At 39.8% G+C, this 26,823-nt stretch overlaps 1 protein-coding gene across 12 annotated transcripts in view; it reads right to left on the bottom strand.

Annotated features, from left to right (window-relative positions):
- The window catches only part of hdac5 (histone deacetylase 5), a 378,423-nt gene that overhangs the window by 125,773 nt on the left and 225,827 nt on the right, over positions 1–26,823 (bottom strand). For 11 of the 12 annotated variants that reach the window (XM_041217570.1, XM_041217576.1, XM_041217573.1 and 8 more), the window contains 7 exons: positions 24,069–24,313; positions 22,542–22,686; positions 21,357–21,477; positions 13,024–13,145; positions 8,410–8,541; positions 3,709–3,821; positions 236–370 (listed from right to left, as the gene is read on the bottom strand). In XM_041217570.1, the coding sequence (XP_041073504.1) occupies positions 236–370; positions 3,709–3,821; positions 8,410–8,541; positions 13,024–13,145; positions 21,357–21,477; positions 22,542–22,686; positions 24,069–24,313 (1,013 nt within the window). The remainder of the gene's footprint in view (positions 1–235; positions 371–3,708; positions 3,822–8,409; positions 8,542–13,023; positions 13,146–21,356; positions 21,478–22,541; positions 22,687–24,068; positions 24,314–26,823) is intronic. The other variant, XM_041217569.1, reaches the window with a different exon arrangement.

The raw sequence follows: 26,823 nt of genomic DNA on the forward strand, positions 1-26,823 counted from the left end.
AACACAATGGAGCCAAGCCAGGTTTTCTTGGTCTGTTTACCGCAAAAATTTAATGCTTTTGGCGTTGGCTGTCATTCAAAAACAATCTTTAATAGTAAATTAAGGTCCTACAGTAGTCAGTTTGGTCAATTAAAAATTTCAACAACTAGAAGTGAACTAAAGGAGGTAATTTTTAAATTCACTGCAGTGCACCCATTGAGAAGCAGGGTTTAACACAATAAAATTGTCTACTTACATTGATCTGTGCATTGGATGCTGCGACCGTAGCTGGGAGCCCCAGGGAAATGTTAGGCAGTGAGGGGGACGTGTAGAGGCTGAGCTGACTTGCTGACCCATCATTGTTCATTGCTTTGTGTTGTGGGTGCATATGCTGTGGATTAAAAAAAACTGCTTTATATTCTGTTATTGATGAACTAACTTGACCCAATGCTTTTTTTCCCCAAAAGGGCTTGATTCTGCTTTTTATACAAATCAGCTATACACCCTGCAGTAGAAAACATAATATTATGGTTGTGTTCTGGGAAGAAGTACACTTTTCTCAACTTGCATCAACAATTCACTATTTTATTCAGCAAGCTAAGTACAACAGACTGCATGTTCAACTCACAATGTGCTAATTGGCCAATTTGACCATGGGTATGATGGTAAGAGGTATTCACTGTGCACACCAGGGCATTTGAATGTGTCGTTAATGGAAGTTAACTGGAACAAACTGGATTTCTTCATCAAAAAATAAGTTCAGTTGAATTTCCAATATTTAATGTAGAAATTTTTTCTTCTGTTCATATTATTAGTTTATGACTTCAGTACCAACAATGAACAATAACAAAGCTAAATTCCTCTTACACTTTTTGAACCATGGATGTTTTTAAACTTAGAAAGATATGGAATTCATGGCAGTTGGAAGAGTGGTACACGATTCCCAATAGGTCTGCCTTAACAAATGCAGTATTGACGTGTGTCTTTCAGGAATTCTAGTATATGTTATTATTTTCAAAGGAAATAGTATGTTTAATTTGGGTTTGAATCATTCAAAATACTGATCGTACCCATTTTATCAGTTAATGAATTCACCGCATACATGAGGTTGAATCTCTAAGATTCGACACATAATTAAATCAGTCTTAAAGACCATCTGCCTAGTAATTAGCTCACTAGCCAGTCCAAACATTAACGCATCAAACTTAATCCTGCAACGGATAACCTGAACTCAAGTCTTAAAGTCATCAAGTGCAGTGAAACTTTTTTCCTGGATGGAATTACACCTCAATTCTGGGCAATGAGAGACTCCCCTACCTTTTAACTCAAAGCAAATTTGAATCTTAAAAAATACACCATGCTAAATAGTCAGCCAGCAAATTATATAACTTATTATCCAACGTACAAAATATTTCATGAGCCTCAGCCAAGTTGTAAAAAAAGAGAATGATGCCTTTGCTACTGGGTTAGTATGCTCACTCATGGTGATTGCAGCAAAGTAATTAGTAAATATAGACAACAATACTCATTTTGCATTGAACTCAACTTTCAGCTTCCTGCTTTTAAATGTATAAACTCAGCTGTATAATTTACATGATCTACACCGACGTGTATTTTTGCTTGCATGCAGAACAAAATGCTTTGGTTTTTAAGAAACATTCGCCTTGCAGCCATCAACAGCCACTGACTGCTCCAAGTTGAATGATCACATGAACCAAATACAACTAGAGTACATGTCTTCTTACACCTGACATACTTAAACAAGATTTTGGATTCAGGAACAAATAGTCTTCAGGGACAGCAATCCAATGTGTAAAGTACTCTTCTTTAATAATAATATTAATGTTGTCCCCAGGCATCACCCCTAAAATCTAAGCTTATCTGAAAATATGTTAAAGACATTTGAGGGGTGAAAAGACAAAAAACATTTGCACAACGCAGCAATCAACTGATCAAGTCACTCTAATCCCAACATCTGGAGGTAAGGAGCACTAGCTACATAGATAAAGATAAGAGAATTCAAACAATGTTAGCAACTGTTTGAAGCAAGTGCCTAATGATTACTCTCCACACCTCATTTCAATACACTCTAGCTATGTTACATTGACTAATTTTTTCAGATTAAAATATGCTGTAAAAATGCTGTATAAACAATAAAATACCTCCATGAAACAATTCTGTACTTGATACTGAGGGAGAAGAGTATATAAACTGGTACTGTCCAGCTGTAGAATAGGAGACAGACTAATGGTCAGACTGTTGCTTTATCGTATTTTAACTTCAAGAAGGCTTTTGCAGAATTTTATAACAACCATTATTACGCTTACACACACCTCAGTTGCAGTTCAGCTTTCATCAATCCAGTATTACTTTTCAGGAAGCAATAAAGCCACCTTCCACAAGATTTTGACAAGGCCTCTATATTTTTTTTCTAATTCAATATTTAATCCCCTGCAGCAAGAAACCTTCATAAACACTTAATAATGACAAGCCATGACACAAAATCTTTCTTCTTGATATCAGAATGAGTCATCCTTAGTCAGAATGCATGATGGCATGCCTGACATTTCAGAAAGCTTCCTTCATTTTCTAAATGTTGGTCTCTTCAGTTGTTTCAAGGTTAAATTATTTGTAAACTGTCCAAAAATAATTGAGCTGAACATTGTAACAGTTTAATATAACAGATATAGGTGGTAAGCTGGAGGCAGATGCAATATGTTTATCTGACTGTGATATAATTTGCTACTGGGTACTTCAATTGCCAAAACATTAAGTAAAATATAAACACAATCTAGTAACAGTCATGAAAATAAATTATTGATCATAAATCAGAAAGCATGTACCTGAAATTAAGATTGTGCATTAGGGCACTTTTAGGACAGAGCAGCGCTGCAAGAAGCATTTAACTTGTATCAAAAGTTATACAGTATTCAAGTATAATCACAATTATTCATGTAACATTTAATTTAGGAGCAATAATCCATGACAAGTTAAAAACAAATTCTTCTGCAGTTTTGATTTTTTTTAACATTTTCAGTAAATATATGATTATACAAATCAAATTTAAGAGGAATGATTGAGTGATACATCACATAAACATTAAATATATGTCTCTGGGAAGTGGATTAGCAAATTGCTAAATTCAGCCCAAACTGGAGATAACCCCTGCAAAATGGGTTTGGTTATTCTCAAACTACTACTATATACTATCCCAAAGCTCACTGCAACCTAAAAATATATACTGGTGCAATTGGTAATAGTGTTCTGTGGCTGGGGCTGATGTACTTTTGTGAGGCAGAATGGAGAGAGTTATAGTTTTAAAACAATTGCTCACAGATTGAATATTTGGAGGAGAGAGAAGAAACTGAACACCTACAATGCATGTAACATTTTTAAAAATGTAATTAATAAAATCAATATAAATAAAATCTGAAGCTTGTTGCAGCATAATCGATAATATTTGCTATTTTTCACTGTTATCTTCAAGGCTTCAATGAATCTTAATGTGACTCTGCAGCTCTTACCATCTTCCAGTCCCAAAAGCAGATTCATAACAGATTCTTTTCAATTGGAGCACTTATAATGAATCAATTTAATTAATGTGAATACTTAATGCCAATACTCAAACTTAATGCCTGTAGATTTTACAGCAGAAGCTTTAAAAAAGGCTAGTTATGACATGTTTGGAATAACTAGTTTCAAGATTTAATGGTAGGTACAAGCTATTACCTCAGCATGAATATTGGGTACAGAACCGGTTGTTCCGTTCTCTGCAGGAATATTGTTTGAACTGTTCGGAGAGCTAGGGCCAGACCCAGGAGCACTGTTACAGACTGAGGAAACTGAAACAATCAAAACAAAGAAACTAGCATCAAGGAAATTGCAGCCTCATTACAATCTAGCTAAATGTTCAAGACCAAAAAGCATAGGTTAAAACCCACTACAAAACATGCAATATTTGGACATTAATTCAAGGGACAGTTCACAATTTTTCAATTTAGGGAGGTGCAATAATACCTTGACTGACTCACTGGCCAGATTTTTCCATTTCTGCACTTGCCAGCTAGCAACTTTCCAACCAGCAACTTTCCAACCATTTACATTAATGGGTGGAAAATTACAGGCTGGCAAATGGAGGCAGAAAATCCTACATACAATATGATGATATTATTGTTTTGACAACTATTATGAATGCCACAGCTAGTTTTTAAAAATTTTATCCAATATAAGAATTACATGAAAAACTGGTACTGGAACGGATATAGCTTTCACAAGGTGAACTTTCTTGGGTGGTCAATAATTTAAAACAGCAAAGTTTTCAGAACACACTATTTAAAACCTAGAACCTGTCTAAAAATCCCTTGTGGATGAAAGGATATTCTGGTGGGGTAGCTCAACTTACTGGTCATTTTCTTTAAAAAAAGTAAAATATTTTGTCTGGATCCATTTAAAATGTCACCTGAATTTTATTGCCATTATAATAGTCTGAGTAGGAAGTTCCTCTTTATAAGGCAACTCCATTCACATTAATTATGGGAAGAATCTCTGCATCCTCAGTAGCTCCAATACAAATTGTGGCTGTTGAGGTTTCAAATTATTCTATTACTCCACATCTACCCAACCTGGAAAATGATATTATAGGTAGAGAATGCAGATTTCTGGCATAGTTTAAGGCCAGGCAGTTATAGTTTAAGGCCAATGCAGAGTATTGACAGTTTAGCCAGATGTTGCACCTGCAATACTTGGAAAGACGCTGCTCCAGAATCAACAGCGATGTTTCCATGATTGACATTACTGGAGCAGCGAGGGGTGAGCCCTGTTTAAGGATGTTCATGTTACCAATAAAATTTATGTTTTACAAACAAAAGTCAAAGACATTCTGGTTATTGCTGTTCTTTTCTACAAACAGGGTAAGCACTTAGACCAAAAATATTCTCCTTTCCCTATAAGATATCAAAGCTCTTCAACTTCATTTTGCTTTTTGTTAATAATGTAGACGACTGATACTTAGCATATAACATTCTAAACAAGTACATTAGGGCTGATCACAGTACTATCTTCAACTGATGCTGATGGGGCACAATGGATCATAAAATTGGACAAAGATCAGTCCCTACGAATCTGACCATTTTGCATGCTCATCAAGTTTCTGATAGATTTTGGGCTGAATGATGGAAGCTTCATAATATTTAAAATGATGTATAAGTAATATCACATTGTGTCCAGAATTTTCTAAGCCTTATACTAGTACAGCTCTGATTATAATGACATCCTTATATAATGGGCATTCATAGCAGCAAGGCAGAGTTGTGAGTAGAAATTTAAAAACCCTAAGATTGACTTAGCAAAGTTATAGCCACTTCTACCCTGACTTACTTTGCACTCTTCTTAAAAACTCTGTTCTGCCTCCATAGGCCACAGTGAATCTTTGAAGTAATTACTCTCTTGCTCCTTTTGTTCTTGTAGCTCCAATTAAGTCTCTGCCTCAACGTTTTGAAGGAAGCAAAAGAAGACCAATGGAGGGATGAGTCATGCCAAGCTGCCTAGACATGGGGCTGAATTGTCCTCCGTCAGTGGGGGGAAGTTGATGGGCGGGCACGCTTCTGATCGCCGCCCCCAATTGGAGGCGCGGTGCCATTTTACGTGGACAGGCCAATTAAGACCCGCCCAGCGTGATGTCTGCAGGGAAGCGCTATGTGCTTCCTGTGCGGGCGGGGGGCAATCCCTAAAATTGAGAGTGTGCTCTTTCGCGCATGCACATGAAAAAACGCACTCATCTCCCTGAGGCTAAGAGCTGCCTCAGGTAGATCGCCTCTACTTTCAAAAATATTAAAAATAGAAAAAAAAATTCCCTTACATGTCCCCTCATGTGACAATGTCACATGAGTTGGGACATGTTCATAATTTCCAAAAAAACTTTATTAAAATTTTTAAAACCCTACATGAAACCTCATCCCGCCTGTGGATGAGGTTTCATGTTTTTTCTACTTCCCGCCAGGGCTCCTGGCCTGCCCACCAACCTTAAGGTTGGACGGGCAGGTCCACTAATTACTTTAATTGATCTGTCAATGGCCTCAATTGGCCACTGACAGGTCAGCGAGTGCACAGCTGATTTTGCTGCACCCCCGCCTTCCTGAAAATTTAAGTAGGGTGGGGTGACGTTGGAAGTTCCGCCCGACGTCACTGCACGCCATTTTATGCATCGGCGAGCAGGCCCATGCTGGCACCTGCAACTGCACACAGAGGTGCATATATATCACTTTGGCAGATAACCAATGCCCTGGATGCTCTGTTCCTAATGGCGGTTGTGATAGCAGGCCTGATGGCACAAGTATGAAATGTGAATGACTGTCTAAAAATCTGGCAAACAGCCCAAGCCATGGTATGTCATGTTTCCTGTGATCAAAGATGAAAAAAGGTATCATCAACCAGCAAAACTCAATTGGCTTCCATGTGCCAGCCATATCTGGAAACACTGCCATATCTACCTGCTATTGATCACGGGGAAGTATTTTTACTGGGTCTGGGTCAGAACAGAATCAGATGCAGAGGAGTGGCATCTGCTACAAGGCCACGTACTGCTAATCTACATCATAAGGTTGGTATGGCCAACAACAATACAAGCCACCTAAGGTTTTAAAGGATGCTGCAATTCAAATCTAAGAGGATAGTATGATAGAGTGACAAGGAGAGCAACCCTCCTCAAAATCACGTCACACAGCATTATTTCTATTCAGTGACTAAACAGGGGGGTGGTCAAGCTTCCCTTGGAGTGGCGGGGGTGGGGGGGAGCGGGGAGGAAACTGCTCCGTCAATAGCCTGAAGACTCATGCTTACAAATTGGGTTTCCTTCTTCTCCTTTGTCGCCTGTCAATTCTTTGCCTCCTCTGCCTCTAACCTTGGCAAAGGTTGCCAATGGTTCAGATAGTTTTTGACACTTTACAAAGATAATAAAAAGGTATAACACCCTACTCTACCACATCTCTTTAATCATCTGCATCCCTTTGAATTTCACCAGCTTTCAATTTACATTTCTATCATTTATGTTGCCCGTGCACCTACATAAATCTGCACCTATAGTTGTGCATAAGTACGCAAATAGATCGACATTGAAGAATGTAACTCTTTCGAGTACAAACCCGTTTCCATCTGTTTCAGATGAAGTTACATTGTTTCATAGTTTGCCATTGTGAGATTTGAACTCTTGATCTTGGGGTTACAAACCTAGTACCATAACCACTTGGCTATTTAGGCCAAGCGACATTGAAGAATGTAGGATTAGGAAACTACTGTTCCAGTGAAATGTCAATTAGTTGTTAACCAATTAGAACTGACTTATGTGGCCCAATTATTTTGGGTCCTGGGCTGGGGGCAGGGAATAGGATAACTTAAAGCAAGGCTGATTTCTTCACCGAGCTGGACCCAGCCGGGATGGGGAAAGGATGGGATGGGGACCGCTTGTGCCATTAACCCCGGATCCAAAGAACAGCGGATCAGCTCACTGTGACACGGATATGACAGAGAGTAATGCCTGATGGGGACTGTAGTTCCCTGGACATGGCCTGGCTTTTGGGTCCTTCCAGATTGTGGGATGCCGGATAAGGGATCCGGTTATTAACAGAAAATATGGAAATAATTTTTAAAATGATAAGATTAAAATCCGAGTTTTAATACACAGATGCAGCACAATACACTGGTGAAAGTACCATGCACCGAGCAGCATTTTAATGAACCAAATATCAGATTATACACCTGAGCATATTGGTTTATCTAGATTTGTACTCATTATTTTATTTAACTGTTCCAATAAAATGGATGCATGCAATAGTTTTTGGAGCTGTAAAAAGAATGCGGAACTTTTATAGTATAAAAAATTTCATTGTTTAATACCATTAAAGGATTGACTCTCCATCATTTATATGGAATTTCAGGGAATAGTTGTTGTAGCTCTGAGGCCTCAGCAAATATGTCCAGTGTGTAACTGAGCCATAGACTAGGAATGTCCCAGAATTGATCTTGCCATTCTTGGGTGAAATCCAATGGAATAAATCATCCTGATTACCATTCCTAATTGCTATCCAGTGAATTCTAGAAGTTGCTTCTATAAATATCAGATAGGTTCAGAATTGGGTTTGTCTTTGATGCACAGCAGTAGAATAGCCTGGTGGCACTCATCTGCAGAACCTGTCCATGAATAATGGTTTCTTGGGTGAGACAATGATGAGCTTTCAGCACCTGCGGAACCATGCTCCAGCAGGCAGTTAGCACTTTAACAGGGGGAAAATAGGTAAAATTTTAAAATTAGTAATGAGCAGCAAATTGAATACACAGAAGGCAAAAATCACTATTAGATCAGGTTTATTTTAGTTTCAGATTACAAATGGTTCTAGAATGTTGCACTGCACACTGTGTTCAATTCTACAAGCTTACCTGTGATTTCTATAGCTCTCTTCTTGAATGTGCTAATTATTGTGCCATCTTTCCTCCTCAATAATGGACTGCTTCTCCTCTCAGCTACTTTCTGTTTTAATCTGGAACGTACCTTCAAATTGGGTTCGGAAGCTGTGTATATTATTTAAAGAAAAAATAAAAAAATTTAGCTTTGACAATTTTTTTTTCTGCCTTGAATAGCAAGCACTAAAAATTTAACATGCATTGGGACAAAAAACAGATTAAGGTTTATTGAATTATCCTCAATGGAATTACACCAGATTATTTCCCTAAAATTCTGCCTTTGTCATAAATTACAATCTGTTGCTGGCACTTGTGGTTAATGGTCGATACAAATTTAATACAAATATAGTTTACGACTATTTGGGGACTTCTAGAATATGGCCAAATTTGTTGCCCAGTCCCATAAAAAGCTAAGCTTGTAGGTCAACCAATATCCATTCACTGACTTCAATTGCAAAGCTTTCACAAACCTAAAATTATCTTTAGATTATTAGATTTGATCCAATATTGAAAAATACAAACTTCAAAGTACTGACGTGTCATTTTCACGAATACCATGTTCACACTGATGCAATACTGAAAACAAACACAAAAACTCTCACAAAACAACAATGCACAGGGGAAAAATCTATTCTCCAGTGTCAGTGTCATGTGTTTCTCAGCAGTGAATTAAAGAAGTGGTGAAATTTTGAACTGCACACTTGTTTACATCAAGAGGTCTTTCCGCTTCTTTTAATTATAAAGCATCTCCACATAAATGCATGAAGGCAATTTAAAAACTTGAAGGATATCACATGGTGTAGCCAAAATAATCCCAAAACCTTATTCATTTATGAGCTTGATTAAAATGTACATTGTACAACTCTAAATGCACGTGGATAGGAACATTTAGCAACTGATAATAAATTATATGTTCTATGAAACACAAAATTAAATTATGCACTAAGCAGATAATTGTACTATTTTTATTACTGCACATGTTCACAAATTGAGAGTTCCACCTCATTGTGAGAAAATAAATGCTCAACAAATTGCAATTAAAAAGCACTTGGACATGCACTTCAAGTGCCATAACCTACAAGGTTACAGACCAAGAGCCGGAAAGTGAGATCAGGCTTGATAGCTCTTTCCCAGCTGGAACAGACATAATGGGCCGAATGATCTCCTCCTGTGCAATTCATTTCTATGATTCTCACTCATTTACCTTAATTAGTGCTTTGTATAAACAAATACATTTGATTCAATTTTCTTTCTACTTTCCATTCCCCTTTTCAATTATCTTTTCCAACTTTCTGCATGCATTGCACCAATCCTCTGTTGATAAAGAACGGTGGTGATGTGCTTCTAAACTTTGTTAATGCTGATCTCAAGAAGACTCCTTCGAGGAAAGCAAAAGACTTGTTCTCTCCAACTTGAATGGCTATTTTTCTCATCTCCCTTCTTTTTGTTTTCCACACCATTCCTAAATGGCAGGTTTAGAATTACAAATCCACCACATGGTATTAGCAAGCATAAGCAGCCTGAAGTACTGAGCGGATGATCCATCTCAGCCTCAGCCTGAGGTAACCACATCACAGAATGCCAATCTTCAGCCGATACAATTGACTCCAAGAAATAACTGCATTGGATACAGCGAAGGCTATGGGTCTCAACAACATCCCAGCTATAGTGTGGAAGTCTTGGGCTCCAGAATATTCAATATTTTTAAGGCTGAGTTGGATAGATTCTTGATTGACAAGGGAGACAAAGGGTATAGTGGGTAAAAAGGAAGGAGGAGTTGAGGCCACAGTTAGATCAGCCATGATCTTACTGAATGGCAGGCTTGAAGGACCAAATGGCCTATTCCTGTTCTTAATTCACATGTTCGTATGTAGAACGAGCCATGCCTCTAGCCAACCTGTTCCAGTACAGCTACAACACTGGCATCTACCCAGTAAATGGGAAAGTCCACAAAAAGCAGGGCAAATACTATCTAGCCAATTGCCGTCCCAGCAACCTATTCTCAATCGTCCACTGAGTGGACTGTGCTCTTACTTTGTCAATAAACTGATCACTGATACTCAGTTTGAGTTCCATCAGGACCACTTGACTCCAGAACTCATTACAGCCAAACATGGACAAAAGAGTTAAATTCCAGAGGTAAGATGAGAATGGCTGCCCTTGACATCAAGGCAGCGTTTGATTGAATTAGGCATCCTTTATCGTCGATGGATCAAAATTCTGTAACTCCCTACCCAACAGCACTGTGGGATTACCTTCACCATATGGTCTGCAGGGGTTCAAGAAAATGGCTCACTATCACCTTCTCAAGGGCAACTAGGAATGAGAGCAATAAATGCTGGCCTTGCCAGTAATGCCCACATCCTGTGAACGAATAAATAAAAAACTTTGTACATTAATGCAACATGTCGGGGTTCCTTTTGTGTCTTTGCAATCACATACTCAGTCTTTGAATATTCAGCAGAACCGGGAGAAAGCAAATTCAACTCCATCCCCACCCTCGTCTGCTCAATTTTTGATAACCAAGTAAAATGTTAACTGGCATGTTATAGTTCATAAGGGTCCTGGTTTAAAACAACCAGGCAAACAAAATATAGACCAAACTGATTCAACATTTTATAAACCACTATGTTCATGAATTAATGTGGGGTCGGGGAGGGTCTGGGTAGGAAGAGATAATAGGGTTGTTGTTTGTGAAGGGACGTATACCAGGATTACATCATAGAGATATGGGGATGCATGAATGTTCCAGAATGTTCCTTGACCATCTTTGGGAATCAGGGACTTCATGCAGAACTTTTCCTTAAGCTATTAAAGAGATGGGGTACAATTCATGGAATGGACCGACTGGGCTCAATGCCTATTTCTCCTTATATCTTTACCTTCTTAAATATGTTGGCCTCATGGTTATACAACTAGGTTATCAACCCATAGGTTCTAAGTTCTAACACTACCATGGCAAATTGTGAGGTTAAATCAAAATAATTCTGGCAATTTATGGATTTGCATCAGAAAAACTACTATGAAAATTGCTAAGCTTGTTAGAAAGCCGAACTGAAGTACTCATGTACTTCAGGGAAGGGACCAAAACACCTTCTTGTCTGATTTGTATGTGACTCTAGTCCCACACTAAATTGCTGACTCACAATGCTGTCCGTCCAAGCAGGATTGGACAATACCACACTTGTCAGTGTTGTCCAATCCCTAAAACAAACAATAAAAAAGTTGGCATTGATGTGGTATATATTTTTTTAAATGTTGTCTGACTTTGTTGACCTCCTCAATAGTGTCAGACATGCTTTCTCAATCATGCTATTTTCTTAATGTTGCTGCTGAAAAAATTTCCCCTTTAGCACAAAATACATTGATACCAACACAGTAGGAATTTGAGATTAAAACTGGGTCCAATGTTCCTTCTGCTAACTATTACTACTTAATCACTAAATTGTCACAGAATCAACTCAAGCTCGTAGCACTACGAAAATTCTGATCATGTGCGGAAAGCAGGTAATTTTTTTCTCCTTGTTTACGTGTTATCTGCAGTTTGAGCATATATCATTTTGAGATGGGGGCTGGAATACCAAATGAGTGAATGTGAAGAATAGAGGACATATTGTCAGTTGAATACAACCCATTTGAAAGAAATGACTGATGATACATGGGGACACAACATAGCTTTTGTTGATTTACCTGGTTAAATGTTAAAGTAACAACATTTCTGATTCTTTAATAGACAGTAGGTTTCAATGTCTAAGCAAAACAATAACACGTTGCCTTCCAATCTATCTGAAGTAACCATGAAGACATCTCTTTTCTTTTGCAATAGTTTGCAAATTTTGTCAGAAGTAAATATTGCTCACTGGAAAAAATGCCAATGGCCTGCAACCTTTATCACCAATGAATTTTAACTGAGGACCAACAGTATTTGTTTAATTTTATACCGAAGGGGATTAAATTAGAATAGAGTAGATTCAATTTTCTAGGGTGAAAAATGATCAGACTACCAGTTTAATATCTAACCCCAGATTCCCTTATGTGGTTGAAGCAAGATATTGAGTTACAAGTTACAGGACCAGACACAACCATCCTCCTAGAACGGTCAAAGCAGCATTTATATGCTATGGCGTTGATCTAAAAATAAAATCAATTTTCCTAGGTTACAGGTGAAAATAGGGAACTGGCATTTCAGCATTTTCACGTGACAATGGTGGCAATATGGACTTTCAAACCATGAGTCCTTTGCGTGGGTTTCTATTTTCAACATATCTCCTCTGTTGTACATCACTGCTGATTATAATATATCTTCCCTAACAATTTGGCACTGTTTGAAGCCTGCATGCATATGGAAAAATCATTAAATTGATGTAAAAATATCAGATAATTAATTTATTTGTATCTAGGTATAGATATGGAACAACTGAGACCAAAATGGATTGAAAAAATGTTTATGGTTTTTAGCTGACTCAGACTTGACATGAGTTTCAACATCATACTATAACATTATTCCCCATGGCTCTATTAAGTTGGGCATTTACTTTTCAGCTGTTACAAGTGGTTTAAAAATAAATCTATTATATGCTGACTGCTCACCAGTTTTTCGGAGTGGAAAATCATCTTTTCCATCATATGATCCCAGCAATGGGACTTTGTAGGTGGGAGGAGTTGTACTCTGGGGTGGGGAGCTCTGGTCCAGCGATGCATGGTGGGCTCCCCTGGTAGAATCAAGAGAAAACTATGTTAATACAGCTGTACTTACAACAGTGCATTTTGTGTGCACATAGAAATAGGTAAAGGCTGCTAAATGTATTTAAAAAGCAAATTTATTCCATGAATGAATTTCAATACAATGTATTTCAATAGGGCTAAATTCAGAGGATAAATACAGGTGGGGAAAGTCATTTGATCTATTTTAGTTTCTTCTTCTTGAGTTCTGTCCAACCCACAGTGCCATGACCTCCACCACAGGTAGGGCAAGGAGAGAGGTCCCAAATCCACCCCAGCTGGAATGAGGACTGAGCCCTGTGTTGTTGGCACCAACCTGATCCATACTGGCTGTCCAGCCAACTTAGCCAATTGGTTCCCCAAGGAGTCTGGGTTTCTTTGGCAACATACAGTTTTATATGCATGTTGTAGCCCTGGAGCTATGGACCGTGATGGCAGAGGCTCCAATTTCTTTCCATCATGTAGCTGAGCAGGAATCTCGCCCACTCTTACCACTGCCATTGGCATACTTTGGAAGGATTTACAAGTTAATATTCAACTTGTTTGGCCGCATTATGAACACACCTTCTTTGGCCCTCAAGTCCTGGAGTGGGACTTGAACCAGAGCGTCTGGTTCAGAGGCAGGGACGCTACCCACTGTACAACAAGGCCATCCAGAATTATTCTAAATTCAGTGCAGCATCCACATAGTTCCTAAATTATTCCAAGCTTTTTGTCTCCACTACTGAATCCAGTTCATTCATTCGGTTAGTTACACAGTGCATGAAAATAAAATTCTTGATATCAGTCTGAAATTTGCTATTTACTACTTGAACCTGTGGCCTTTTATCCTCATCTTTCAGATATATATTTTCCATGCTGTTTACTACCTCATATACTTTTTAATAAGATCATTCTTAGAAATATCCTCTTGAGGATGGAAAGTTTAAGTTTCTCTAGGTCTTCCTCATAATGCAAAAAATATAACAACTTGTATTTGTAAAGAGCCTTCAACATAATAAAACATCCTAAGACACGTCACAGCAGCATTATAGAACAACATTTGAAACTGAGCCTCATAGGGCAATATTTGGGCAGATGGCAAAAAACTTGAAACAAGAGGTAGATTTTAAGGAGCATCTTAAAGGAGGAAAAGGGAAGTTCAGGAAGGGAATCTTGGCTTAGAGGGATAGTGACGTAGTGGTAATGTTACTGGACTAGAAATCCAGAGGCCCAGGCTAAGCCTGTGGGGGCAAGATTACAAATCCATAGCAGCAGCCAGAATTTAAATTCAACGAATTAAAAAACCTGGAATGAAAAGTTGGTCTCAGTAATGGTAGCCATGAAATTATTGGATTGTCGTAAAACTCCATCTGGTTCTTTAATGCCCTTTAGGGAAGGAAATCTTCCGTCCTCACCTGGTCTGACCTACATGTGATCCCAGACCCACAGCAATGTGGTTTACTTTTAACTGCCCTTTGAAATGGCCTAACAACCCACTCAGTTGTACCAAACCTTGACAGAAAAGTCAAATAGAAAGACCACCCAGCATCAACCCCAGCACTGGAAACAACAACAGCACAGATTGCCCAGTCAACTCTGCCAAGTCCTCCTTACTAACATCTGGGTCTTATGCCAAAATTGGAAGAGCTAGACAAGCAACAGTCTATCATAGTCAAACATAACAAATTATTCATTACAGCCAAAGTCTCATACTCCTCCATCACTATACCTGGATATGTCCTGTCTCAGTGGCAGGACACACCCAGCAGAGGTGAGAGTCAGTGGTATACAGTGAGGAGGGGGTTGCTTTGGGAGTCCTCAACATTGACTCTGGACCCTATGGCGTCTCATGACCTGGCATACCCTCACTCTATCATTACTATCAAGTCATGGAATCAATCTTGTTTCACTAAGGAAAAAGAGCATGCCAGAAGTAAGCAGGCATACCTAAAAATGAGGTGCCAACTTGGTGAAGTTATAATGCAAAATGACATGCATGCTGAATAGCAGAAGAAGCATGTGAGAGACAGAGCTAAGCAATCCCACAACCAACGGATCAGATCAAAGCTCCACAGTATCGCCACATGCAGCTGGGAATGGTAGTGGATTATTAAACAACTAACCAGAAAAAGAGACTCCATAAATATCCTCATCCTCAAAGATATGGGAGCCCAGCAAGTCAGTGCAAAAGACAAGACTGAAGCATTTTCCACCATATTCAGCCAGAAGTGTCCAGTGGTTGATCCATCTCAGCCTCCTCCTGGAGGTTCACAGCTTCTCAGATCCCAGTCTTCAGCCAATTTGATTCATTCCATGAGATATCAAGAAACAGCTGAAGGCACTGGATACAGAAAAAGGCAGTAGTGCTGAAGACTTGTGCTCTAGAGCCAGTGGCGTCCCAAGCCAAGCTGTTCCATTACAGCTACAGAACAGGCATCTGCCTGACAATGTGGAAAATTGCCCAGGTCCTGTCCACAAAAAGCAGGACAAACACAATCCGGCTAATTACTACCCCATCAGACTACTCTCAAACATCAACAGTGTTATGGACAGTATCATCAACAGTGCTATCAAGCAGCACTTACTCAGCAGCAACCTGCTCACCGATGCTCAGTTTGAGTTCCGCATGGCCACCTGGCTCCTGACCTCATGACAGCCTTGGTCCAAACATGGACAAAAGAGTTGAATTCCAGAGGTAAGGCGAGAGTGATTGTCTCTGACATCAGGGCAGGATTTTACTGACTGAGGCATCAAGAAGCCGTAGCAAAATTGAAGTCAATGGCAATTGGTGGGGAGGGGGAAACTCTCCACTGGTTGGAATCATGAGGGCATAGTGGCAGGAATTCCTTAGGGTAGCGTCTTAAGTACAACCATCGTCAGCTATGTCACCAATCATGCTCCCTCCATCATAAGCTCAGGAATGGGGATTTTGCTGATGATTGCACAATGCTCAGTAACATTCTTGACTTCTCAGATACTGAAGCAGTCCATGTCCATATGCACAAACACCTGTTCAACGTTCTGTTTTGGGCTGATGTGTGGTGTGAATCTTACTTGCCACCTTACTGCCAGGCAATGACTATCTCCAACAAGATAGAATCTAACCATCTCCTCATGATGTTTAACAGTATTAACATCATCCTATCCCCTTTCATCATTATCCTGGGGGCTACCTTTGACCAGAAACTTAACTGGACTAACCATATAAATACTATGGGCAGAAATTTTTGTTCGGTGGGTGGTCGTGCGCCCGACCCACTCGAGTGTGAATGACACGCGTTGATGTTGACTAAGCGTTCTAATGTCAACGCGCAGTTGTGAGATAGTTGGGTCGGCGAGCGTGCACTGGAGACAGCACCACACCCGCCAACAATTAAAAGGCCTTTTAAGGCTATTAACTTAGTAATTAATGTAAATTTCCACTGCCCGTCCAAACTAACGGTTGGTGGGCAGGCGAAAAAGCCAAGCGGCCTTTGCATTTTTTTGGAAACCTCATATATGGGCGGGATGAGGTTTCCAAAAGCAAATAAAAATAAAATAAAAACTTCATCTTTTCATTCAAAACTTGTCCCTGCTCATGTGACAGAGTTAAATAGGGGACATGTTTTATTACATTTTTTGTTCTTCATTATTTTTTAAAAATATCTCTTCATTACCCTGAGGCAGCTCCATACCTCAGGGAAGTCATGCAGTGCTCAGTCGTGCGCATGTGTGAAGTTCACACTCGGCCCGCTCACCACCACCAGCCCCCCCCCCCCCCGCCCACCCCCAAACTGCGCTGGCAGCCCTCAGCGCTGCTGCTCATGTATCATGCTGGGCAAGCCTTAATTGGCCCACCAGCATGAAATCGCGGTATGGTGCCAATTGTGGGTGGCTTCCCGACCGCCTGCACCCACGCCAAGGGCAAAATTCTGCCCTAAGGCTACAAGAGCAGGTCAGAGGCTGGGAATTATGCAGAGGATAACTCACCTCCTGACACCCCAAAAGCCTGTCCACCATCGCCAAGGCACAGGTCAGGGGCACGATGGCCACTTGCCAGGAATGAGTGCTTCTCCAACAACATTCATTTCCTTCCCAATAGCATTGTGGGTGTGCCTACACCAGATGGACTGCAGCAGTTCAAGAAGGAAGCTGACTACTACCTTCTCAAGGACAATTAGGGATGGGCAATAAGCAACATCAACATCCCATGAATGAACAAAAAAATCTCAAGAAACTCGACACCATCCACGACAAAGCAGGCCGCTTGATCCGCGTCCCACCCACTTACTTAAACTCCCTCCACCACATACAAGATGCAGTGCAGCAACTTGACAAGCTTTCTTCGACAACACCTTCCAAACCCATGACCTTTACCATCTAGAAGGCCATGGGCAAGATGCATGGGAACATCTCCAGCAATTTACCCTCCAAGCCACACAACTTCCTGACTTGGAACTACATTGCCATTCCTTCACTATTGCTGCGTCAAAAACCTTGAGCTTCCTTCACAATAGTAGTGTTGGTGTGTCTAAACTAGATGGATTGCAGCAGCTCAAGAAGGTGGCCCACCAACACCTTCTCAAGGGAAATTAGGGCTGGCCTTGCCAACATCCGAAGAACTAATAAAAAAATTGGCAGCTGAAGGTGTTGCCATCAATGATGGAGCAATGAAAACCAGTAATATTCCAAAGGCTAGGATTAGATGAGGGCAAATATCTCAGAGGATTGTGGGTTTAGAGGAGATTACAGAGATGAGGAGGTGTGAGGCAATGGAAGGGTTTCAGAATATGGATGAGGATTTTAAAATTGAGTTGTTGTTTAACCAGCAGCCAATGCAGGTCAGTGGTCACAGGGGGTGATGGGTGAATAGGATTCAGTGCAGTTAAAGACATGGGTAGCAGAGGTTTGGATGATCCCAAGTTTACAAAGAGTAAAATGTGGAAGGCAGGCCATGAGTACAATGGAATAGTCAAGTCTAGAAACATGAAAATTATGGATGAGGGTTTGAGCAGCAGATAAGCTGGGCCAGGGTAGGGCTGGTGATGTTACGGAGATAAGAATCAGCAGTCTAAGCTGTGGTATGGATATGTGGTTGATAAATCACATTAGAGTCAAATATGACACCAAGGTTGCATACAGTCTGGTTCAACCTCAGATCTCTTTTCCCTGCACTGCCTCCAATACTTGAACATTTCCATTGTGTCTCTGTGATTACTAAAGGTGTGGTCCGATCAAAGCATGATACAGTTTATTTCTGACTTCCTCTGTCTTGCCTTCTACAAATTTGGCTTTGTATTTCAACATTCCATTGATATTGTTGATTACTGATCTACATTGGTGGAATATGTTGAAAGTCAAGTCTACTATGGCTTTTAGGTTTTGTCCCCATAAGCGGAAAAAGACAAGTTTCTAATAAGTTTCAATCTACAAGACTGATAGAAGCAAAGACGGGATTGTCTAAGTGAAAAGTCTACCTAATGGTTGCCCCATAATTTTCAGAAATTTACTGCTTTCTGACCTTCTAGACTTAAAAGGAGACACTGTGCCTGTGCAAGAATTTTTCCAATCAATTGTTGATTAGTTGAATGTTGAATTTCTGATTCAAGCAATTTTTGATGCAAGGATTAGTTGAATGTTGAATTTCTGATTCAAGCAATTTCTAATGCAAGGACAGTTTTTTTGGCAAGCAGATCTATGTGTAACAAAAGCTGAGCATACATAACATTGAAGGTAACAAGTGTCAGTGCAAATCGGATTATAATATTTTGTGATGTGCTCATGCAATGACAAATTGACTCCTAAATAAATATCAGATGCTTTAATAGTTCTTCCAGCTGAACACCTTGCATGGTGATCTTCTTCATCAGCCTACGGTTCATTACATGAACAAGCTGCATAGCCTTGGACAGATAGAAAAACATTTAAACTTAGCCACTGATATCCCAATCAACTCAAATTCAAATCCCTATTTAAAACACAGTAATATAATGGTATTTTACTAAGGTTGTAGGCACTTACAAGTGTATTGGGCTCTCTTAAAGGTGATTCATCAACCTTATAGAGTGAGCTACTGAGAGCAGGAAGATACCCAGTTCAATTATCAACTAGACTAGCATAAAGGAAACTACAACTGTCATTAAAGCCCTTGAGTTGAACTCACTTTCTATGACTCCTATGGTTAAAATAACCTACAGGCATTCAGAATCAAACAGGCAGATAAATGTCCATTTGGTGAAGTATGAGACAGCATGTGGGACTGTCAGGAGTCTAGAAAGGCAGAAAGAAAACTGGCAAGAGAAAAATAGGTGACAAAAAGAGCAGGATTTCTTTTGACAGAATGAGATATACAGGAATAAGTAACATATATATTCTGTCACAAAAACAGAAAATGCTGAAAAACTCAGGTCGAGCAGCATCCATGGGGAGACAAACAGGGTTAACGTATCGAGTCTGTATGACCCTTCCTCAGAGCTAAAGAGTAGAAATGTGATTAAATTTATACTGTTTAAGGTGGGTGGAGCAGGTGAAGCTGGATAGAAGGCCAGCAATAGGTGGGGACAAAGGAGAGACTGACAAAGATGTCATGAACAAAAGAACAAAGAGAGTGTTAATGGTAGTGGTAAGGGCTAAAAAAGGTGCTGATTGTGACATTAAGATAAGAAAGCAGGACGTGATAATAGCTGACCAAGGGTAAGCACTGTGTGAAAGCACAACATGGAACAAGTAACAGATGGCTCTTTTGGGGATGGGGTAGGAGGAGGGGTGGTGGTGGGGATAAAATGAGAGAAAATGGAATAGAAGGGGGATAAAAAACAATGAATAAATTAAAAATAAGTGGATAAAAAAATAAAAATGAATGTAGAAAAAGTGGGGATTATAAAAAGTGTGCGAATAGAGGAGACAGTTCATGGTCTGAAATTGCTGAACTCAATGTTAAGTCCAGAAGGCTATAAAGTGTCTAATCGGAAGATGAGGTGCTGTTCCTCCAGTTTGCATTGGGCTTCACTGCAACATTGCAGCAGGCCAAGGGCGGACATGTGGGCATGAGAGCAGGATGGTGTGTTGAAATGGCAAGCAACAGGAAGGTCTGGGTCATGCTTGCGGACAGACCGAAGGTGTTTCGCAAAGTGGTCACCCAGACTGCATTTGGTCTCCCCTGTGAAGAAGAGATCGCATTGGGAGCACCATTAATACTCCCTTTGTCCTTTTGTTCATGACATCTTTGTCAGTCTCTCCTTTGTCCCCACCTATTGCTGGCCTTCTCTCCAGCTTCACCTGCTCCGCCCACCTTAAGCAGTATAAATTTCATCACATTTCTGCTTCTCTTTAGCTCAGAAGGAGGGTCATACAGGCTCAAAACATTAACTCTGTTTCTCCCCCCACAGATGCTGCTAGACCTGAGATTTTCCAGCATTTTCTGTTTTTGTTTCAGATTTTCAGCATCCGCTACATTTTGCTTTTATATTTTCTGTCAGACTCAAGATCTGTTTCTATAAACACTTATTAAAACTCATTTTCTTAATGTATGAAAAAGGTTTGAGATACTAAAATATTCTTCCACATTGTAAAGATAAATAAACTTAAATGCCACAGTGCAAACTTCAGCATCTGAGCAGTGATCCTTAAAAGGAGAATAGGAAATAAAATGGCACAGAAAAATAGATCTGGAACGAGTAAGATAAGGGGACAAATTTAAGTCAGAAATTCTTAATTAAAAGAGTGATTACATACAGAATGGACCTTCAGGTAGCATAGTGGAGGCAAAAACCCTGGAATCATTCAACAATTAGATAACTAGGGACTATAGTGTCTTTCTGAGCAGGTAAACTAAGATGAGCTGAATGGCCTTTCCCACCTGCATTGGTCTTGTGGTCACATGTCAATCTATTACGTAACTTTTTATTTCTTTCTTGGATTAATTTTCTCCAATCTTAATGTAAGGATGCGGAAGTGCTATTTAGAAAAATACACCTAGAGGGGACAGCTTTACTCGATTACAGTTGTAATGGATTTCTTTATCATGATACTTGAAGAGCTACTCCACCATCACATCACTCCGAGTGTGTCCCAATGAAGAATAAACAGTCAAATTAAAGATAGATTCTGCTAATCTTTCTTGAGATCTTTGCCAGAACATTTTTAAATTCAGTGTAAAAACAGTAAGAAGGCATAAAATCTATTAAGTTATCACATGTATAGCAGGCGTAACCTATAGTACGAATATGCACATATAGTACCAGCTTTTGGGGTGCTGAGGGAGGGAATGATTCAATCCACTGGTCACAGAATCCTTCGAAGCAGTTTTACTTAGTAAGAATTCCTGAAGTTTTAATTTGACCTCTGTACTAGCTATTGCACCTGAAGAGTAGAAAGATAGCATACATGAGAATACAGAGTCTACAACAAATGCATTTTGGTATGCAGTAATAATCAATTGAAACATTCTTAGCACATTGAATATTATGCCAGTTTTACTAATCAATGCTGATCAAATTTAATCAAAGAACATTTTAATAGATTTCACATATTTTTGTAATTTTTCCTTCCTGCCACACTAAATGTTACCATGGCTGAAATTGGGATCTGCATTAGTTTGATTCCCAGTTTAGTATGAATTTTCACAAACTATTTTACTGTATAGTTTATCAAACTCAATCAAAAATCATTTTGGATTTTAGACATTAAATACAGGACAATTAAAAACATTATTTTAAAATTGCATTATTCTATATCATAAACTCTATGAGTTTGAGGAATTGAATGTTTTAACACAGAAATCATTCAGAAATTTTTCAAAAAAGGAGGTAGTGTTTCCCTGTGCAAGTTTTTTTTATCTTGCTTGCAACATCAGAAGGAAGTGCAGAGCAAATGGAAGCGAAGGATAAATTAGATCGAGTTATCTCAGAGCACTCTTATGTACCTCCTCATTGCCAAATTAGGAGGAATACTACCTGAATACCAAAATTAGCTTATTTGTCTTCCTCCCCATGCACAGCCCCACCACCACAAACCCCGCCCACCTCATCCCCTCGGAATACTGCAATACAGAACCAAGGACGGGAAGGAAAAATATGAAAATTTTAGGCAAGGACAAACAAATTACCATTGAAATATATTTACTTATAAACTTATTAGATATTTGGGTGGGTTTGAGATTTGTTGAATGAAGTAGTAGTATTCTTTTTTTGATGTGGCACATTGCGAAATACTCCAAGGTTTGATTAGCTTCAAATCAGCTGCAATGTGTTTCTCAGACTGCCACGTCAGTGCAACTGAAATACCTGTCTCAGAAGTAAACTGTCTTGCTGTTATAATAGGTCCTTTTCAGAGGTTTTCCACCCCAAACTCTTAGAATTGAAAGAGCTGAATGGGGGGCAGCTTTTGATGTAGCAAAAGCTCGCATTCACATATAGCTTCCTTACTTTCCTTGCCTTTCTCTTTGTTTCGAAGCATAAGCAATTGCTGCTCCAGTCTCTGCTTCTCCAACTCTTCATGTCGTTGCTGTTCAAGTTTGCGTTGTTGTTCCAATTCTTGCTGACGCTTCACTGCTAGGATCTCCTGTTGTTGCTTGCACAAATGACACAGAGAACCAGGTAAACAGGAAGCACATAATACTTCATAAAATTTAATATATCTATTACAATTAAGCTTCCAAACACTTACACTACCACCAACTTATTCGGAACACATTGAAGTGAAATTATACATGGTTGGTTCAGTGTCTGGAATAACATGGTCAAAAAACTCAGCTGCTGCCGAGGATTTTTATATGGTGGAGGATATTATACTTCTTATACAACAAGCTTTTCTAGCAAGGTTAAACATTAAAATATTAAAAGTTGCACTTCTGGGCACAACTAACAATGCAGTCTCACCACTTTGTCACCACTCACATCATTAAACATCTCTATTTATAAAGAATGTGACGTCTGGCTACATTCAGATATTTTTTAAAAAAAGCACCCTGCATCTCATTTACCATCATACAAAGAACTTAATTCAGGAGTCAAACTAACAACAGCTTAAACTCAAAATTCTTACTTGGGTTTATGTCCATCTAAAACATTAGTTGCTCAATTTGTCAACTATTTTGTTGCAAAGAATATCACAGAGTATCCAGAGTAAAGTAAGCTTATTTTTACTATATGGAGAGATCAAAGAATTGCTATCAAAGTAATGAATTTTGGATCTCTAAATGGTTTAAATTCATAAAAATACGCTTTTTAAAATCATACTGAGATTACTGCAGGCTTTGGAGTGGTACTAGTAATGTAGAAGAACCTAAATGGGGAAAGTTATAATTGCCTGACACTGAGTAGCAATAAAAAATTAGTTATCATAAAATAAACTTCTACACTCCCAACTGACTGCATTATCAAAAAAAAATGCACACTTGCAAAGTGTAGCTTCCTTTATTATGCAAAATGTTGAAGTACAATTACACACTTGATGCAATGATAATGTTAATGCACAATTAACTTCTTCTGTTACTGCAAATTTTTCTACCCAAGTCTGTGAAGCAAACTGAGTGCAAAACATTTTAGAATCTGAATCACAAGTCAATAATGTTTAGGAAAAAAAATGGCAAATTGACAAAAGTAGTGAGCTGAAGAATAATCAAATAAACCATATCTATGAATACTTAAGATAAAAGGGCCAATAATAGTAAATAGTTTTATGATAATTTTCACTACAAGAGTAACGTTATTTCACAATTCGTTATGTTAACACTTCATTAGGCTCAATCTAAATCATTCCATGTGCGAGACTAATGAGGAGTGGTATGGGAAACATTATACAGAACTTTCTTGCTTGTGCATTACGTCTTATTCTGGGAAATAACATCCAACAGGGATGCATATCAGTCAGTGTTCAAGTGAAGGGTGGAGCTTAACAGTTAGTGTTATGAGGTTCTAATCTCATATTAACGCACAAACTATGGGAAGTACCTTTAGGTGTTCCTGAATCTGAACCTCATGCTGTCTTGTCAGGTGTTCATGCTGTTTCTGGAACTCAGCAAATAACAGCTGCTTCTGGATCTGTTGCTGCTGCTTAAGCATCAGCAGTTCATGCTGTAACTGCTGCTCGCGAAGAAGAGGGTCCACAGTTGGGATTGGGATTCTGGGGTCTGTCCTCAGGTCAACTGGGGTAGCAGTCTGCATAGTCACAGGCAGGGAGGATTTAACTTCAACTGCTGTGTGAGAAACAGAACATACTTTAGCAAACAAAGCAACATTTTTACAATTTCTGGACATAGTAGAGTAGATTTGATAATGGGATATGCACAATAAATGGGTGTAAAGTGTCTGTACCTGGTCAGAAATATGAGTTGCAAAAGCTTATGCCAAATTGCTGTCAATAATTTCTTGGTTGGATTTTCCTCTGGCATCAGAAGTATCTGTCAGTTTCCTAACTGTGACACTTAAATGAGATTCTGATGTTGTCATCTTGGTACCCATACAATCTTGGGGATTTTGTGCCAAAATAGCACTGGTTATGAAACTGTCCACATAAATGGGTCATAGGGAAATATAAATCTTAGTCTCTTTGACTCTGCTTAGTGCTTTTGAAGTTTTCAAAAATAGCTTATATTGGAATTTTTTTGTTGAAAACACTGATTATTCAGCAACCTTTTTCAAAAGGACAGCAACTATGATTCTGTGCAAAAGAGAAACACAACTTAAGTTCTCCATTGAAAAGTTAGAATGTTTCTGATTTGAATGTAAGCAAAAGCTAGGGGTATGCAATGAATAGAATATTACATTTGGAATGGGTCCACTTTTTTTTCTCTCAGATGCGCACACAGGGCTTAATATAATAATCACAGCAGTGGCCCTCTCCATCAGTGGAAAGCTAATGGCAACACCGGCACAGATATTGTCAGGATCCCCGATAGTATTAAACGTGAATCAGGCAGTTAACTGCCTGACATCATGGTTCCTGTGACTTTAAAGGTGAAGATCCTGTCTTCAAGAACTGCTGGCCAATCAGGGGGTTGAGAACTCTTCAGCACACCTGAGTGAAGCGGGCTCACCTGGGCAACTCAGCCAGGCCCTGTCCAGGCAAGGGTGGTGCTTGATGCGGAGGGAAGGCAGGGCTCTTTCAGCGGGTCAGCCAATTAAGGGCCTCAATTGGCCTCTGGGCAGGGAGGCCATCTTTGTCCTTCCTCACACCTCATTAATCAGGAAGGTGACTGACTTTTCGCCCTGTGCCTTCCCATCTCATTGTACGACACCACCCCACTGCCTCCCAGCGGGCTCCTGGGGGCAAATTAATTTCTGCCCACAGATTAACCTCATTTTTAAAAATTTATTTACGGGATGTGGGTGTTGCTGGCTAGGCTAGCATTTATTGCCCACCCCTAATTGCTCGAGAAGATAGTGGTGAGCTGCAGTCCTGAACCTCTGCAGTTCATGTGGTGTAGGTACATCCACAGCGCTGTCAGAGAGGGCGTTCCAGGATTTTGACCCAGCGACAGTGAAGGAATGGCGATATATTTCCATGTCAGGCTGGTGAGTGGCTTGGAGGGGAACTTCCAGGTGGAGGTGTTCCCATGTGTCTGCTGCCTTTGTCCTTCGAGGTGGTAACAGTTGTGGGTTTGGAAGGTGCTACCTAAGCAGCCTTGGTGAGGTTCTACAGTGCATCATGTAGAAGTACACACTGCTGCCAGTTTGTCAGTGGTGGAGAGAGTGAATGTTTCTGGATGGGGTGCCAATCAAGTGGCCTGTTTTGTCCTGGATGGTGTCAAGTTTCCTGAATGTTGCTGGAGCTGCACTTACCCAAGCAAGTGGAGAATATTCCATCACAGTCCTGACTTGTGCCTTGTAGGTGGTGAATAGGCTTTGGGGAGTCAGGAGGTGAGTTACTCACCACAGAATTCCTAGCCTCTGATTTGCTCTTGCAGCCATGGTATTTATATGGCTAGTCAAGTTCAGTTTATGGTGAATGGTAACCACCAAGATGTTGATAGTGTGGTACAGAACAATAGTAATGCCATTGCATGTCAAGGGGCAATGGTTAGAGAGCTCTTGTTGGAGATGGTCATTGCCTGGCACTTGTGTGGCACGAATGTTTATTGCCACTTGTCAGCCCAAGCCTGAATATTGTCCAGGTCTTGCTGCATTTGGATATGGGTTGCTTTAGTATCTGAGGAGTCGTGAATGGTGCTGAACATTGTTCAATCATCAGTGAACATCCCCAATTCTGAACTTATGATGGAACAAAGATTATTGATGAAGCAGCTGAAGTTGGTTGGGCCTTGGACACTACCCTGAGGAGCTCCTGCAGTGATGTCCTGGAACTGAGACGATTGACCCCCAACAACTTCAACCATCTTCCTTTTTGCTAGGTATAATTCCAACCAGCAGAGAGTTTTCCCCCTGATTCCTACTGACTCCAGTTTAGCTAGGGCTCCTTGATGCCATGCTCGGTCAAATGCTGCCTTGATGTCAAGGGCAGTCACTCTCACCTCACCTCTGGAGTTCAGCTCTTTTGTCCATGTTTGAACAAGGCTGTAATGAGGTTGAAATCTGAGTTACCCTGGAGGAGCCTAAACTGGGCGTCGGGGAGCAGGTTATGGCTAAGCAAATGCTGCTTGATAGCACTGTTAATGACCTCTTCTATCGCTTTACTTATGATTGAGAATGAACTGATGGGCAGTAATTGCCCAGGTTGGGTTTGTCCTGCTTTTTACCTACAGGCATA

The sequence above is a fragment of the Carcharodon carcharias genome, chromosome 23 (genome assembly GCF_017639515.1).
Source record: "Carcharodon carcharias isolate sCarCar2 chromosome 23, sCarCar2.pri, whole genome shotgun sequence".
NCBI lineage: Eukaryota > Metazoa > Chordata > Chondrichthyes > Lamniformes > Lamnidae > Carcharodon > Carcharodon carcharias.